At 36.0% G+C, this 15,728-nt stretch overlaps 1 protein-coding gene across 1 annotated transcript in view; it reads right to left on the reverse strand.

Annotated features, from left to right (window-relative positions):
* Window positions 1-15,728, reverse strand: part of LRP1B (LDL receptor related protein 1B) — a 762,233-nt gene that overhangs the window by 117,150 nt on the left and 629,355 nt on the right. Inside the window, exons 56-58 of the mRNA XM_040227930.1 lie at window positions 7,403-7,519; window positions 3,268-3,441; window positions 1,259-1,384 (exon numbers count right to left, since the gene is read on the reverse strand). Coding sequence (XP_040083864.1) covers window positions 1,259-1,384; window positions 3,268-3,441; window positions 7,403-7,519 — 417 coding nt within the window. The remainder of the gene's footprint in view (window positions 1-1,258; window positions 1,385-3,267; window positions 3,442-7,402; window positions 7,520-15,728) is intronic.

Below are 15,728 nucleotides of genomic sequence, written 5' to 3' on the forward strand. Positions count from 1 at the left end.
AATATATATTAAATAAAAGAGCTATGACAGTTTTAGACACTGAGTGCCTTAGGAAATGCAAAAGTGTTTAGATGGCATATAACTCTCATCAGAGAACAAGGAGAAAATGATATGGGCATAGAGATGCTGACAGAGAACAAAGATTCTGTGTTCATGAAAAGAGTTCATTCTAACAGAGAAATATTAATGCAACAGGTAGGAAGCCCTGCTATGAAGTCATCCTACGTGTTTTCTAGAAGACTTTCTTGTGACTTTTTTTTTTAATCTTTATAGTACACACAGAATTAATTCATCATTTAAATCATTTATCCAACCATTATTTAAAATAATTCCAGGTAATTAGCTATATTTTGAATCTTTTCATGAAGGTGCATTTTGCAGAAAATAAAAGGTTCATGAGCTTAATCATAAGATATTTTAATGTTTGCTGTGACCTGCAAGTGATTTTGGAGCACGGTGCTTTTGTCTGTGACATAAAATTAATGTGTTGATTTTCTTTTTTCTTAGCATTTTTTCCCATTATGGCTAATGTCTTGAATATGAATAAACTATTGAAAGTCTGTCTGGATATCCCAGAGACAATTCTCCCCCAACCCTTTTCAACACACTATTTTTGGTTTTTATTTTTTATGTTTTGCTATTTAATACACTCCAACATCTGAAATAATATTTTGGGTTTTAAATGTTTGTTCCAACCTGTAGCTTCTAAAGTGTAAACTGAAACATTTGCAGTTTGCTTCTAACTTAGTTCTTGGTTTCTAAATTAATGTTATACTTTGCTCATAAGTTCTCAAAATGTTCATTATATTTATTATTAATAGGAGTAGTAGTAGTATTTATTATTTATCAGATTTTACAGAGGAAACTAAGACTTAGTTTCTAAATAAGTGTTGACACACAGAAGTTGTTCAATATAACGTTACTAAATGGATTTGGTAGTTTGGTTCAAACTAACAGCTGACTGGTACCCTCAGAAATATCATTATCTTAACTGATACAAGAGCTATATAAAAAGGTCTCTTAATTTACTCTTTCATGCATGGTAGGTGCTCAATGCAGCTTTGTAATAAGTGTACAATCAACTAATAGGAAGTCATTATCAGAGAAAATAATAGCTTATATAGGCACTCACAAACCAGTGATATCATGGAAATGATATCAGTGATTACTGAGTAGCTAATTCTGCTCAGTTTCAGTAGTTGTGAACATTTATTCTACACAGTGATTCATTATTTACAGAATAATGAAGTTTACCTACCTAACAAGCTGTCATCATTGCAGGTACCATTAATCAAATATTTTCCTTCTGGGCATGCACAAGTGGCCCCAGAAGGATTCAGTAAACAGAGGAATTCACATGCTAGATCCGAGCATGGATTGGGTACTGATCAAAACAAAACAAAAAAAGAACACAACTATAAATACAATAGGTTTCAGAAACATAAAATTCAACAAGGTTAAATGATGAATTAGCAATGTTGAAAAGAAATAACGTCAATTTTCTTTTTAACCAGGAGTATATTATTTCGATATTCCAGTACTCCTTTATAGATAAAAAGAAATTACTAACCAATATCTAAGGGTTTCCCTGGTAGCTCAGTGATAAAGAATCCACCTGCCAATGCAGGACACTCGGATTTGATCTCTGCATTGGGAAGATCCCCTGGAGAAGGAAATGACAACCCACTCCAGCATTGTTGCCTGGGAAATCCCATGGAGAGAGGAGCCTAGGGGGTTGCATGCCTCCATGGAGTCACAAGAGAGTCAAACACGATTTAGTGACTAAATAAAAACAACAACCCAGCATCTATTATTAATAGAAAATGTATCTTAATTTACATTTTCCATGAGGGAGAGGAAATCAAACACATAATTTGTCACTTTTCCTTTGGCAAAAGAGTTGATCTGAGACACAGAAGTACAGTTTAGGACTATTGTAAAAGTCAAGCCAACTGAAGTCTTTGGGATCTAATTCTCATTTTAAATAGTTTCAAGACTGGTTTAACAGACAGAAACAACTCCCTTTGATATTTACAAAGGCTTGGAATCCATATGTAGTTGTCTGTTAGAACACAAACAAAACATGACTTTTTCTCTCTAAAAAACATGTGTAATGTGGTTTCCTTTCCATCAGATGTGTGCATGGATAAATGGGTACCACATTTATTTTTGTCTAAATTTCTATCCAATCAGTATCCTCTATAGCAACAGCTGGTTTGTGGCTTTCTGTACAGAATCTGTCATTAGAATGAAACAGAAATGACATTGAGAAAGTGAAATGGTGACTATGAAAGTCGTTTTCATTGTGTAAGAACCACTACTCAAGTACCTAGTATACTTAGGGCAGACTTTATATATTTTTCATGAAGGTGGCGATATTTGACTATGAATATGAATCAGACAGAACTAGAGGCTGAGAGGGTGATGTCCTCATATTAACCTTGGAATGATATGTGTCAGGTCATTGGTAAAGAGCAAAACTGTGAATAGAAGAAGGTTTTAAGGAAGTATTTGTTGTTTTAACCTGATCCCAGAACTCATTTGATACAATTCTTACCTTTCCAGATCATACTGAATGAAATTAAATCCTTTTTATTCACCATAAGGAATAATTATTAATATAAGTAAATCTTAAACAATATTTTGAAGGGTAAACTGATACATAAACTCAGATCACTTGAATTTCAGCCACATTTTATTTCTTTGCTCTTCAATATTTTTATGGCTGTGCTTGAAACATATCTTTCAAGATACCAATGTCAAATATTTATCTCTTTTTAGGAGAGAAAGTAGTAGTAACAATCATAAACAATCAGAGAAAATACAATTCTTGGGAGCAGTTCTCCTCAGACACCTTTAAAGATGAAATGTTAGATGTATAATTGTTACTTGGTTATCAGTGAGTGAAAAGGCTAATGGTAAATTTCCTTACTTGCATGGTGTAACTATAGACATAACAGGTTTTATTAAGAATTTAGAAAGAAAAACATAGTATGAGAGAAATTTTTATAACAAATTTATTCTAATTTCAAGAAAACACAGCCAAATCCTGAAATTTTCATATCTGTTATAGCAGAAATAGAAACTTTTGCATTATTTATATCTTGCCTTTGATAATTTGAAAAGTCTGGTGCATCAAAATTCAAGTGACTTAACTTACTGGAGTTAAGTCACAAGAAGAGTTTTGAATTTAAAAATTCTTTATTTTGAGAATCATAAGAAAGAAACTTTGCCAAGATAGACAATAGTATAAAATATTATACTTACAATCTAGTTGTTTATAGCGATGAGAAATCAAAACACCTTTGGTTTTGTCAACATCTAAAGCTAAGTACTCTACTGAACCATGGCCAAATTTTTGTACTCGAAATACACCATTTTTAGGACCTGCTCCATATATATAATCTTCAAAGACATCAATCCTGTGTGGATGTAACAAACCTAGAATTTTTTAAAAATGGAGTTATAAAAGTTGCAAATGTAAAGTCAGTCAGTCAGTCTTAAGAAAACTAAACTTATCCAAGATCATATCAAAAATCTTATTCCTGTTCATAAAAACTTTCAGAATTAGAATATTTTTAATATTAGCTATAAAATTGATGACTGATTTATTAGCAGTAAAAATATGTAAGATATTAAACTTATCACTCAGAACATAAAAAAACATTTCCATCATCACTTTAATCAATTTTACCATCACAAAGCATTTCCTGCGGGGCTTATTATACAGAGTAATCTTTTCTGTTGTACAGTTTGCAAACAAACATAAAGCTTACATAACATTGATAACCACTGCACAAAAACAGTTCACAAAATTCTCATTTTCTTGTGTTTCAGTTCTCAGTCATGTCTGACTCTTTGTGACCCCGTGGACTGCAGCACACTAGACTTCCCTGTCCTTCCCTATCTCCTGGAGTTTGCTCAAACTTGTGTCTGTTGAGTCAGTGATATCATCCAACCATCTCATCCTCTGTCCCCCTGCTTCTCCTTCTGCCCTCAAACTTTCCTAGCATCAGGGTCTTTTCCAATGAATCAGCTCTCTGCATTAGGTGGCCAAAGTATTGGAGCTTTAGCTTCAGCATCAGTCCTTCTAATGAATATTCAGGATTGATTTCCTTAAGGATTGACTGGCTTGATCTCCTTACTGTCCAAGGGTCTCTGAAGAGTCTTTTCGAGCACCACAATTCAAAAATATCAATTCTTCAGCATTCAGCCTTTTTTCTGGTCCAACACTCACATTCATACATGACAATGGAAAAACCATAGCTTTGACTATCTGGACCTTTATCAACAAAGTGATGCCACTGCTTTTTGATATGCTATCTAGGTTTGCCATAGATTTTCTTCCAAGGAGGAAGTCTTTAAATTTCATGGCTGCAGTTACTGTCTGCAGTGATTTTGGAGCCCAAGAAAATAAAGTCTGTCATCTTTCCCACTTTCTCTCCATTTGCCATGAAGTGATAAAACTGGATGCCATGATCATAATATTTTAAATTTTGAATTTTAAGCCAGCTTTTCAACCCTCCTCTTTAATCTTTATCAAGAGCTCTTTAGTTCCTTTTTTCTTTCTGTTATTAGTGTAGTGTTATCTACATATCTGAGGTCAATTACATTTCTTCTGGCAATCTTTATTTCAGCTTGTGATTCATTCAGCTGGCATTTCACATGATGTACTCTGAATATAAGTTAAATAAGCAGGGTGACAATATACAGCCTTGACCTACTCCTTTCCCCCTTTGGATCAAGTCCATTGTTTCATGTCTAGTTCTAACCGTTGCTTTTTGGCCTGCATACAGGTTTCTCAGGAGACAGGTAAGGTAGTCTGGTATTCCCATTTCTTGAAGAATTTTCCATAGTTTGTTTTGATCCACACAATCAAAAGCTTTAGCATAGTCAAGAAAGCAGAAGTGGATGTTTTTCTGGAACTCTCTTGCTTTTTCTATGATCCAGTGGATGTTGGCAATTTGATATCTGGTTCCTCTGCCTTTTCTAAATCCAGCTTGAACATCTGGAAGTTCACGGTTCATATACTGTTGAAGTTTGGCATGAAGGATTTTGAGGATTACCTTGCTAGCATATGAAATGAGTGCAATTGTATGCTAGTTTGAACATTCTTTGGCATTGCCTTTCTTTGGGATTGGATTGAAAACTGACCTTTTCCAATTTTGTGGCCACTGATGAGTTTTCCAATTGCTGACTTTAAAGTACAGCAATTTCACAGTATCATCTTTTAGGATTTGAAGTAGCTCAGCTTGAATTCCATCACTTCCACTAGCTTTGTTCTTAAAGATGTTTCCTAAAGCCCACTTGACTTCACACTCTAGGCTGTCTGGCTCTTGTTGAGTGACCACACCATCATGGTTATCCAGGTCATCAAGAATTTTTCTGTACAGTTCTTGTGTATTATTGCCACCTCTTCCTAATCTCTTTTGATTCATTAAGTTCCTACCATTTCTGTGTTTTATTGTGCCAGTCTTTGCGTGAAATAGTCCCTTGGTATCTCCAATTTTCTTGAAGAGATCCCTAGTATTTCCCGTTCTGTTGTTTTCCTCCATTTCTTTGGACTGTTTACTTAAGAAGACTTTCTTGTCTCTCCCTGCTTTTCTCTGGAACCCTGCATTCAATTGAGTATATCTTTCCTTTTCTCCTTTGCCTTTTACTTCTTTGCTTTTCTAAGCTATTTGTAAGGCCTCCTTAGACAACCACTTTGCCTTCTTGCATTTCTTTTCCTTGGGGATGGTTTTGGTTACTGGCTCTTGTATGGTGTTATGAACCTCTGTGCATAGTTTTCAGACATTCTGTCTAGCAGATCTAATCCCTTGAATCTATTTGTCACCACCACTGTATAAAACTAATGGTCAAATTAATTGTCTGAACAATAATTTTAATCAATCATAAATTGGTTTTGAATAGTAAAATAATCCCCCCAAATCTGACATTCTATTGTCTATTTTAAAAATAGTATAAAGAAAACAAATTGGTGAATGTCAATCATATATACAATTAGTTTGGCTGAGAATAACAGTAATAATCATTTCTCATATTTTACAAAATGGTTATTTTTAGAGAATTTTTAATAAAAATATATAACTTTGGTACTGAAATTGATAAAAAGTGAAATAACAGCATTTATATTTTACTTATTATCTAAATGTTGTAAAACATAAAATGTCTTTTAATATGTATTTTCCTTTATTGCTTCTTGAAATAGTAAAATATACACTTGAGCTAAAATGGGTTAATTTTTGTAATCAATTACATGAATGTTGAATTTTTTTTTTCCATTTAGTGTTATTATACAAAAAACACACTCTTCTAGTAAGGGCACAGTGAAAGTTCAATGCAATTATTCTTCTAGCAACTTCTCTGCTTTTGCTTAAGAAAGAGAAAAAAGAACAGGAAGCAAAGCAGTACTTATTTACTTACTTGTAAATTAGTATGCAAATATAAAATTTCAAGTATAAATTGTGAATAAATTGTGGTAAATAGCTAAGGAGTTTTGGTAAGAAAGAGAAAGAGAAAAAGAAGGGAAATAAATTAAGCAGAAAGAACTGAGATTCCCTGGCAAGGAAAGTGTGAGTCACAGAAGGGAGTAAAGAAGGAAAGTGAAAAACAGAAGATAGACATAGAGATGGAGATAAAAAGGGTGCTGTGAAAGAAGAGCACCGGTAGATTCTCCAGTCACTTACAGAAGAAGTACACTCTCATTTTTTACACATTGCTTTTCCCATGGATGAGAGTGTCCCTATCAATTACCTATAATAATAAATGTTACTATGATGTTTTACTATATAGTAACTCACTTGCTACTTATCACTGCAATTTGAAACAAAAATTAGTGTTCCCAGGCACTAATCTTGACTACTTGAAGTCTTCTGCTCAGAAAAGAACATCCACAGAAGCAACAAAGAGAATGAATATTTTCTGAATCCAGTAGCAATGCATCACATTTGTCCTGGAGTCAAGAAGTTCTTGTGATGTGGCCTCTTTGTTATTCTAAGTAGTAGGAATGAAAATTGCGATGAATATTAAGAGCTACAAGTTGGAATGAGATCCGCAGGTGGTAAAGAATCCACCCGCCAATACAGGAGACGCAGGAGGCACAGGTTTGCTTCCTGAATGGGGAGGATCCCCGAGAAGGAAATGGCACCCCACTCTAATATTATTGCCTGGGAAACCCCAGGGACCAGGGAGCCTGGGGGGGCTGCAGTCTGCGGGGTCACTGAGAGTTGGACATGACTGAGTACCCAGGCAAATACACACACAAAACTGTACGCAGTAAGCTGAAAAGAGACATAAATTGAGGAAACATAGAATGTAAGGCTTTCATAATTGTATCTGTATTTCAGTATTTAATATGCTCAGCGGTAATTAAAGGCAGACGCAAAAGCAGTTCACAAACCTTGTTTGCTGGTGACAGAGACTACGGAATCAGAACCATCGTACAGAACGCTGCCAATAACAGAGAGTTCAAGATCTGCCCAGTATATCCGTTCACTGAAATGATCCACAGCCAGACCTGTAAAATCAACATGCACAAATGACAGCAATACATTTGAGATTATTTAAAATTATGTTTCTTCTCTTTAATGTATTATTATAATTGAAATTTTTTTCAAACATCTTAGAAATTACATAGTCTGTATGGTAGTGCAAAAATCAGAAAAAAATGAAATAATTTAATCTTTATTTGAAATATGTGTTAATAAATTACACAGAATTTATGTAATACAGTGTAGCAAAAAATATTTTTACTTCATGTAGGAAAAGCCATTCTAAATACCCCTCCTTTCTACTCTTACTAGTTTTTTAATTATGGTTGTTTTCTAGAAGACTTTCTTGTGACTTTTTTTAAAAATCTTTATAGTACACACAGAATTAATTCATCATTTAAATCATTTATCCAACCATTATTTAAAATAATTCCAGGTAATTAGCTATATTTTGAATCTTTTCATGAAGGTGCATTTTGCAGAAAATAAAAGGTTCATGAGCTTAATCATAAGATATTTTCACCAACTTGAGCTGGTCTATAGTGTTATGAGACACCTGTGTGCATGCTGAAGTTTAAATTGACTAAAGATTGATGTTTACAATAGGAATAATGAATAGTAAATTCCTTAATTCAGTTTCTTGTTGTACTTACATTTTTCACTCTAATTTTTTACTCTAATCATTAATTTGCTCTAAGACTGCCATCTTTCTCTTTATTATCAGTATCTGTTAATGAATACCACTGGACTAAAATGACATGCAGTAAAAAACAATGTTTTTCTATTTATTCAATTTTTAATTTCATAATATAATTGAGATCTAGTCAGTGTCTTCTTGCACAAATATCATCAACGCATAGAATACCTTAGGTAAACTTCCTTCAGTTTAGAAAAGTAAGACCCATAACATATGAATTCTATAATAAATCTTTGTTGCTGTAGATATTCAATTTTTACAACATAGCTAGTCTAGATATGATATACGACACACTTTGAAACTACAAGGTAATCAAATTACCTTTGACATCTGCATGCTAAAAAGCTTTCTGAATGAGATCATTCAATAAAAAAAAAATTTGAGGAAATTTAATGCCATCTTAAAGGCAAGGCAACCGAATGAAAAGTATTTTTGAGTTTACACTAATTGCACTTTCTTGTAGATGGATCATAATTTAACAATCAAAATGAAAACATATCATGGTGAAAATCATTTGGGAATGATTTTTCAGTAATGTATGTGTTTATCCCAAGTATAATTAAACTAAATAAAAATATTTCTCAGGTTTAATATAAAAATGTTCTATGTCCAATCAGCCTCTGAGAAATGACTTACCAATTAAAACAAGTGGCCCATGTTTTACTAGTCTCTGCTCAATGATTAATTTGCTATTTGGAGTTATGGTGGATATTAGGTCTTAGCTTTTTCATGTATAATTATGAGGAACGTGAAACATAAAATGATCAAACTTCTTGCTGCCATCATTCTACTTCAAAATCATTGTCTACAAAAGATTTAAAATGCTTTTCTTTTCCTTCCACTAGTGTTATACAATAAAGTAGTAGATTAAAAAAAAAAAAGTTGTTCTCAACCAAATTGATCTTTACATTTAAATATTAAATTTGTTAATCATAGAAATGAAGAAAACAATAGGTATTAATCTAATTTAATTACCAATATATTTTTGTCAGATTCAGCAGCAGTAAAAATTTTTCAAATGTGTCATACAATGCACTATTAGTCTAGGCTTAAGACACATACAGCTATAGTCCCATATTGTACTATTTTGGATGAAATTACATCTAGGTAAAAATTTTACCACATGCTTTTAGATGAGTGGGATTTATATTCCCCTAAATCCACAAATCAATGACTTTGATTTTTCCCTAAGCCATTTAATAAAAGAGACAGTCTTTTAAATTAAAAAGTTAAAGAAGAAATCAACTGACTTTTTGTTACGGAGGTGAGTCAAGTTTATATGAAAGAACAAGTCCATTTCTATATCTTTAAAATATCATATCTTTTTTGTCTTTAATAAAGAATAAAAAGTAAAGTGGGGAAAAAAATCAATTCCCAGGAGAGTCATTCTTATCTGAACTGGGATGGTGAATATTTGGAACCAAGTCAGTGAAAGTACAGAAAATTTAAAATAAAATGTCTACTTGTTCTAATTGAGCATAATAGACAATTTGAAAGTCTTATAAAAGAAAAAGTCCTGATAAGTTTTAGGAGCACATGATAATGGCCCTAATCATTTTTTTTTTTTTAACATCTCCCATGATATCAAGACTAAGTTTACATTTTAGGGATTTTTAAATCAACCTTTAACTTTAAATTTTTCCAAGATCCTTCTACTAGTTCCCCTATTTCCACTGTGGTCTAAAAAGAAGACGGAAAATGGCAAAAGCAAAATCTTATGAGAACTGGCCATAATACCAATATGATGTTTAAGAGAGAAGACCTGGGGAAGAGAAATAAATTATGTTTTCAGAAAGGGAGAAAGAGATTATGTAGATTTCATGTTATAGGAAAGCTGAGATTTGTAAGGTAGTAATAACAAACAAGTGTGCAATACCCTATTCTTGATTTAAAAGGTGATAAAAGGGGTCCATAAAAAGCTAAAGATATTTACCACTATGTTGAATTTAATAAAACAAATTTTTTAAAGTAATTTCTGAGAAGTTACCTATAAAAGGTTTTGGATATTAGAATATGTTAAAGTTATTTTTACTCATATATGTGCTTCTGTGTGAGTTTGTGTGCTCAGCTACTCAGTCCTGTCAGTCTCTTTGTGGCACCTGGGTTATAGCTCACAAGGCTCCTTTGTCTATGGGATTTCCCAGGCAAGAATACTGGAGTGTGCTGAAGATCCCTTCTACATGGGATCTTCCCAACCCAGGGATTGAACTTGCATCTCCTACTTGCTAAGCAGATTCTTTACTACTGAGCTACTGGGTTTCCCCCACATACATATCATTCCAATCCTAAAGAAAGGCAATGCCAAAGAAAGCTCAAACTACTGCACAATTGCACTCATCTCACATGCTAGTAAAGTAATGCTCAAAATTCTCCAAGCCAGGCTTCAGCAATACATGAACCGTGAACTTCCAGATGTTCAAGTTGGTTTTAGAAAAGGCAGAGGAACCAGAAATCAAATTGCCAACATCTGCTGGATCATTGAAAAAGCAAGAGATTTCCAGAAAAACATCTATTTCTGCTTTCTTGACTATGCCAAAGCCTTTGATTGTGTGGATCACAAGAAACTGTGGAAAATTCTGAAAGAGATGGGAATACCAGACCACCTGACCTGCCTCTTGAGAAACCTATATGCAGGTTAGGAAGCAACAGTTAGAACTGGACATGGAACAACAGACTGGTTCCAAATAGGAAAAGGGGTACATCAAGGCTGTATATTGTCACCCTGCTTATTTAACTTCTATGCAGAGTACATCATGAGAAACGCTGGACTGGAAGAAGCACAAGCTGGAATCAAGATTGCTGGGAGAAATATCAATAACCTCAGATATGCAGATGACACCACCCTTATGGCAGAAAGTGAAGAGGAACTCGAGAGCCTCTTGATGAAAGTGAAAGAGGAGAGTGAAAAAGTTGGCTTAAAACTCAACATTCAGAAAACTAAGATCATAACATCTGGTCCCATCACTTCATGGGAATTAAATGGGGAAACAGTGGAAACAGTGTCAGACTTTGTTTTGGGTGGCTCCAAAATCACTGCAGATGTTGACTGCAGCCATGAAATTAAAAGACACATACTCCTTGGAAGGAAAGTTATGACCAACCTAGATAGCATATTCAAAAGCAGAGACATTACTTTGCCAACAAAGGTCCATCTAGTCAAGGCTATGGTTTTTCCTGTGGTCATGTATGGATGTGAGAGTTGGACTGTGAAGAAGGCTGAGCGCCGAAGAATTGATGCTTTTGAACTGTGGTGTTGGAGAAGACTCTTGAGAGTCCCTTGGACTGCATCCAACAAGTCTATTCTAAAGGAGATCAGTCCTGGGTGTTCTTTGGAAGGACTGATGCTGAAGCTGAAGCTCCAATACTTTGACCACCTCATGCAAAGAGCTGACTCATTGAAAAAGACTCTGATGCTGGGAGGGATTGGGGGCAGGAGGAGAAGGGGACGACAGAGGATGAGATGGCTAGATGGCATCACTGACTCAATGGACATGAGTTTGAGTGAACTCTGGGAGTTGGTGATAGACAGGGGGCCTGGCGTGCTGCAATTCATGGGGTCGCAAAGAGTTGGACATGACTGAGTGACTGACTTGAACTGATATATATGATCTATATATATATATATATATACATACACACACACAGTTATTTATGAGTGTTAGCAAAATAATGTGTCAAGGAATTGAAAAATAGTCCTTAAGTTTTTATCTATGTTATTTAATTAGAGATCTTTTGTTGGCCAAGGACAAAGGATTTGCTGAGTGAATCAAATAATTATGACTAAACCAGGCCAGTATGTACTTCTTTATTTTTCTGTTTAGTCAGCAACTGCCACAATCTGAGAGGATCTAAAAGTAACACAAATAAGCTATTATATCAAATAATATGGTATTTAAACCAAACTCATGCAATCTACATGCCCTTCTCTTGATGCCCTTCTCTTGGAGGGAAAAAGTGAAAAGCATTCATTTTTAAAAGAAGTTAATTAATTCATATTTGTAAGGCACCTCCCTTGCATCACACACTGTCAGGTCCTCGTATGTAACAAAGATTGAAACCGATCATGTTCCTACTCTTATGGTACATCCTACTCACCCACCACGCAACTGACTCAATGAGAATATAGATTATGCTTCTTGCATTTAATATTGGGCCTAAAACATTTGTGAAAAGAGAACTTAATACCATAACATAGGTTAGAGTATTAAAAATGGTATGCATTCATATCTTCACTCATTCAACAGATAATTAGTCTTGAGGAGAGTGGTGTAAGATGGCAGAGCAGAAGGACATGTGCTTATCTTCTTCTACAAGAACTCCAAAACTACAACTCACTGCTGAAAAATCATCGGTTGGAGAATGTTGGATCCCCTCAAAAAAGATACCCCAAGTCCAAGGGCAAAGGAGAAACTTCAACAAGATGGTAGGAGGGGAGAAATCACAATTAGAAATAAACATGTTAACCGCCTGAGATGCTCAGAGGGCTCAAACCTTGTGTGCACCAGCACCCCGAGACCCCACAGGGACTGAGCTAGAACTGTGTTTGAATGTCTCCTGCAAAGGTACAGTTCAGCAGTGGCCTGCTGCAGGGGCAGGGGCTCTGGGTGCAGCAGACCTGGGTATGGCATCAGCCCTCTTGGAGGAGGTGCCATTAACCCCACCATAGGGCCACTAGAACTTACGCAGAACTGGGGAAACAGGCTCTTGGAGGGCACAAACAGAAGCTTGTGTGTACCAGAACCCAGGAGAAAGGAGCAATGACCCCATAAGAGGCTGACCCAGACTTGCCCATGAGTGTCCAGGAGTCTCTGGCAGAGGCGTGGGTCGAAAGTGCTCTGCTGAGGGGTCAGGGGCACTGAGTGCAACAGTACAGGCATGGGACCTTTTAAAGGAGGTCGCCATTGTCTTCATTACCTCCACCATAGTTTGGCCTCAGGTCAAATAACAGGGATGGAACACAGCCCCACCCATCAATAGAAAATTGGATTAAAGTTTTACTGAGCAGGGCCCTGCCCATAAGAACAAGACCCAGTTTCCCCCAGTCATTCTCTCCCATCAGGAAGTGTCCATAAGCCTCTTATCCTTATCCATCAGAGGGCAGAGGGAATGAAAACCACAGTCACAGAAAACTAACCAAACAGATCACATGGAGCACAGCCCTGTCTAGCTCAGTGAAACTATGAGCCATGCCATGTAGGGCCAGCCAAGATGGATGGGTCTTGGTGGACAGTCCTGACAAAACATGGTCCACTGGAGAATGGAATGGCAAACCACTTCAGTATTCTTGCCTTGAGAACCCCATGAACAGTACAAAAATGCAAAAAAGAATGACACTGAAAGATCAACTCCCCATATCAGTAGGTGCCCAATATGCTACTGGAGAAGAGTGGAGAAATAGCTCCAGAAAGAATGAAGAGATGGTGCCAAAGCACAAACAACATACAGTTGTGGATGTGATGGGTGATGGAAGTAAAGCCCGATGCTATAAAGAGCAATATTGCATAGGAACCTGGAATGTTAGGTCCACAAATCAAGGCAAATTGGAAGTAATCAAACAGGAGATGACAAGAGTGAACGTTGACATCATTCTAGGAATCAGTGAACTAAAATGGACTAGAATTGGTGAATTTAACTCAGATGACCATTATATCTACTACTGTGGGCAAGAATCCCTTAAAAGAAATAGAGTAGCCATCATAGTCAAAAAGAATCAAAAATGCAGTACTGGAATGCTATCTCAAAAATGACAAAATGATCTCTGTTCATTTCCAAGGCAAACCATTCAATATCACAGTAATCCAAGTGCCCCGACCAGTAATGCAGAAGAAGCTGAAGTTGAACGGTTCCATGAAGGCCTACAAGACCTTTTAGAACTAACACCCCAAAAAGATGTCCTCATCTTTATAGGGGACTGGAATGCAAAAGTAGGAAGTCAAGAGCTACCTGGAGTAACAGGCAAATTTAACCTTGGGGTACAAAACAAAACAGGTCAAAGGCTAACAGAGTTTTGCCAAGAGAATGCACTTGTCATAACAAACACCCTCTTCCAATAACATAAGAAAAGACTACACATGGACATCACCAGATGGTCAAAATCGAATCAGATTGATTATATTCTTTCCAGCCAAAGATGGAGACGCTCTATATAGTCAGCAAAAACAAGACCAGGAGCTGACTGTGGCTCAGATCATTAATTCCTTATTGCCAAATTCAGACTGAAATTGAAGAAATTGGGGAAAACCACTAGAGCATGCAGGTATGACCTAAAGCAAATCCCTCACGATTGTACAGTAGAAGTGAGAAATAGATTCAAGGGATTAGATTTGACAGACAAAGTGCCTGAAGAACTATGGACGGAGCTTCCTGACATTATATAAGAGGCAGTGATCAAGATCAACCCCAAGAAAAAGAAATGCAAAAAGGCAAAATGGTTGTCTTGAGGAGGCCTTACAAATATCTGAGAAAAGAAGAGAAGTGAAGGGCAAAGGAGAAAAAAGATAGATATACCCATTTGAATGCAGAGTTCCAAAGAATAACAAGGAGAGATAAGAAAGCCTTCCTCAGTGATCAATGCAAAGAAATAGAGGAAAATATTAGAATGGGAAAGACTAGAGATCTCTTCAAGAAAATTAGAGATACCAAGGGAACTTGTCATGCAAATATGGACACAATAAAGGACAGATATTTTATGGACCTAACAGAAGCAGAAGATATTGAGAAAAGGTGACAAGAATACAAAGAACTAAACTAAAAAGATCTTCATGACTTACCTCCAGATAACCACGATGGAGTGATTACTCACCTAGAGCCAGACATCCTGGAATGTGAAGTCAAGCAGGTCTTAGAAAGCATCACTACAAAGCTAGTGGAGGTGACAGAATTCCAAATGAGCTATTTCAAATCTTAAAAGATGATGCTGTGAAAGTGTTGCACTCAATAAGCCAGCGAATTTGGAAAACTCAGCAGTGGCCACAGGACTGAAGAAGGTAGGTTTTATTCCAGTCCCAAAGAAAGGCAATGCCAAAGAATGTTCAAACTACCATTCAATTGTCATCTCACACACTAGCAAATTAATACTCAAAAAATCTCCAAGCCAGGTTTCAACAGTATGTGAACCATGAGCTTCCAGATATTCAAGCTAGATTTAGAAAAGGCAGAGGAACCAGAGATCAAATTGCCAACATCTGTTGGATCATCACAAAAGCAAGAGAGTTCCAGAAAGACATCTACTTCTGATTTATTGACTACGCCAAAGCCTTTGACTGTGTGGATCACAACAAATTGTGGAAAATTCTTCAAGAGATGGGAAAACCCAACAACCTGCTCTGCCTCCTGAAATCTGCACACAGGTCAAAAAGCAACAGTTAAATCTGGACATGGAACAACAGACTGGTTCCAAATAGGAAAAGGAGTACGTCAAGGCTGTATATTGTCACCCTGCTTATTTAACTTATATGCAGAGTACATCATGAGAAATGCTGGGCCGGATGAAGCACAAGCTGGAATCAAGATTGCTGGGAGAAATATCATAACCTCAG

Source organism: Oryx dammah, unplaced genomic scaffold (assembly GCF_014754425.2).
Source record: "Oryx dammah isolate SB20612 unplaced genomic scaffold, SCBI_Odam_1.1 HiC_scaffold_27, whole genome shotgun sequence".
In the NCBI taxonomy this organism is placed as follows: domain Eukaryota; kingdom Metazoa; phylum Chordata; class Mammalia; order Artiodactyla; family Bovidae; genus Oryx; species Oryx dammah.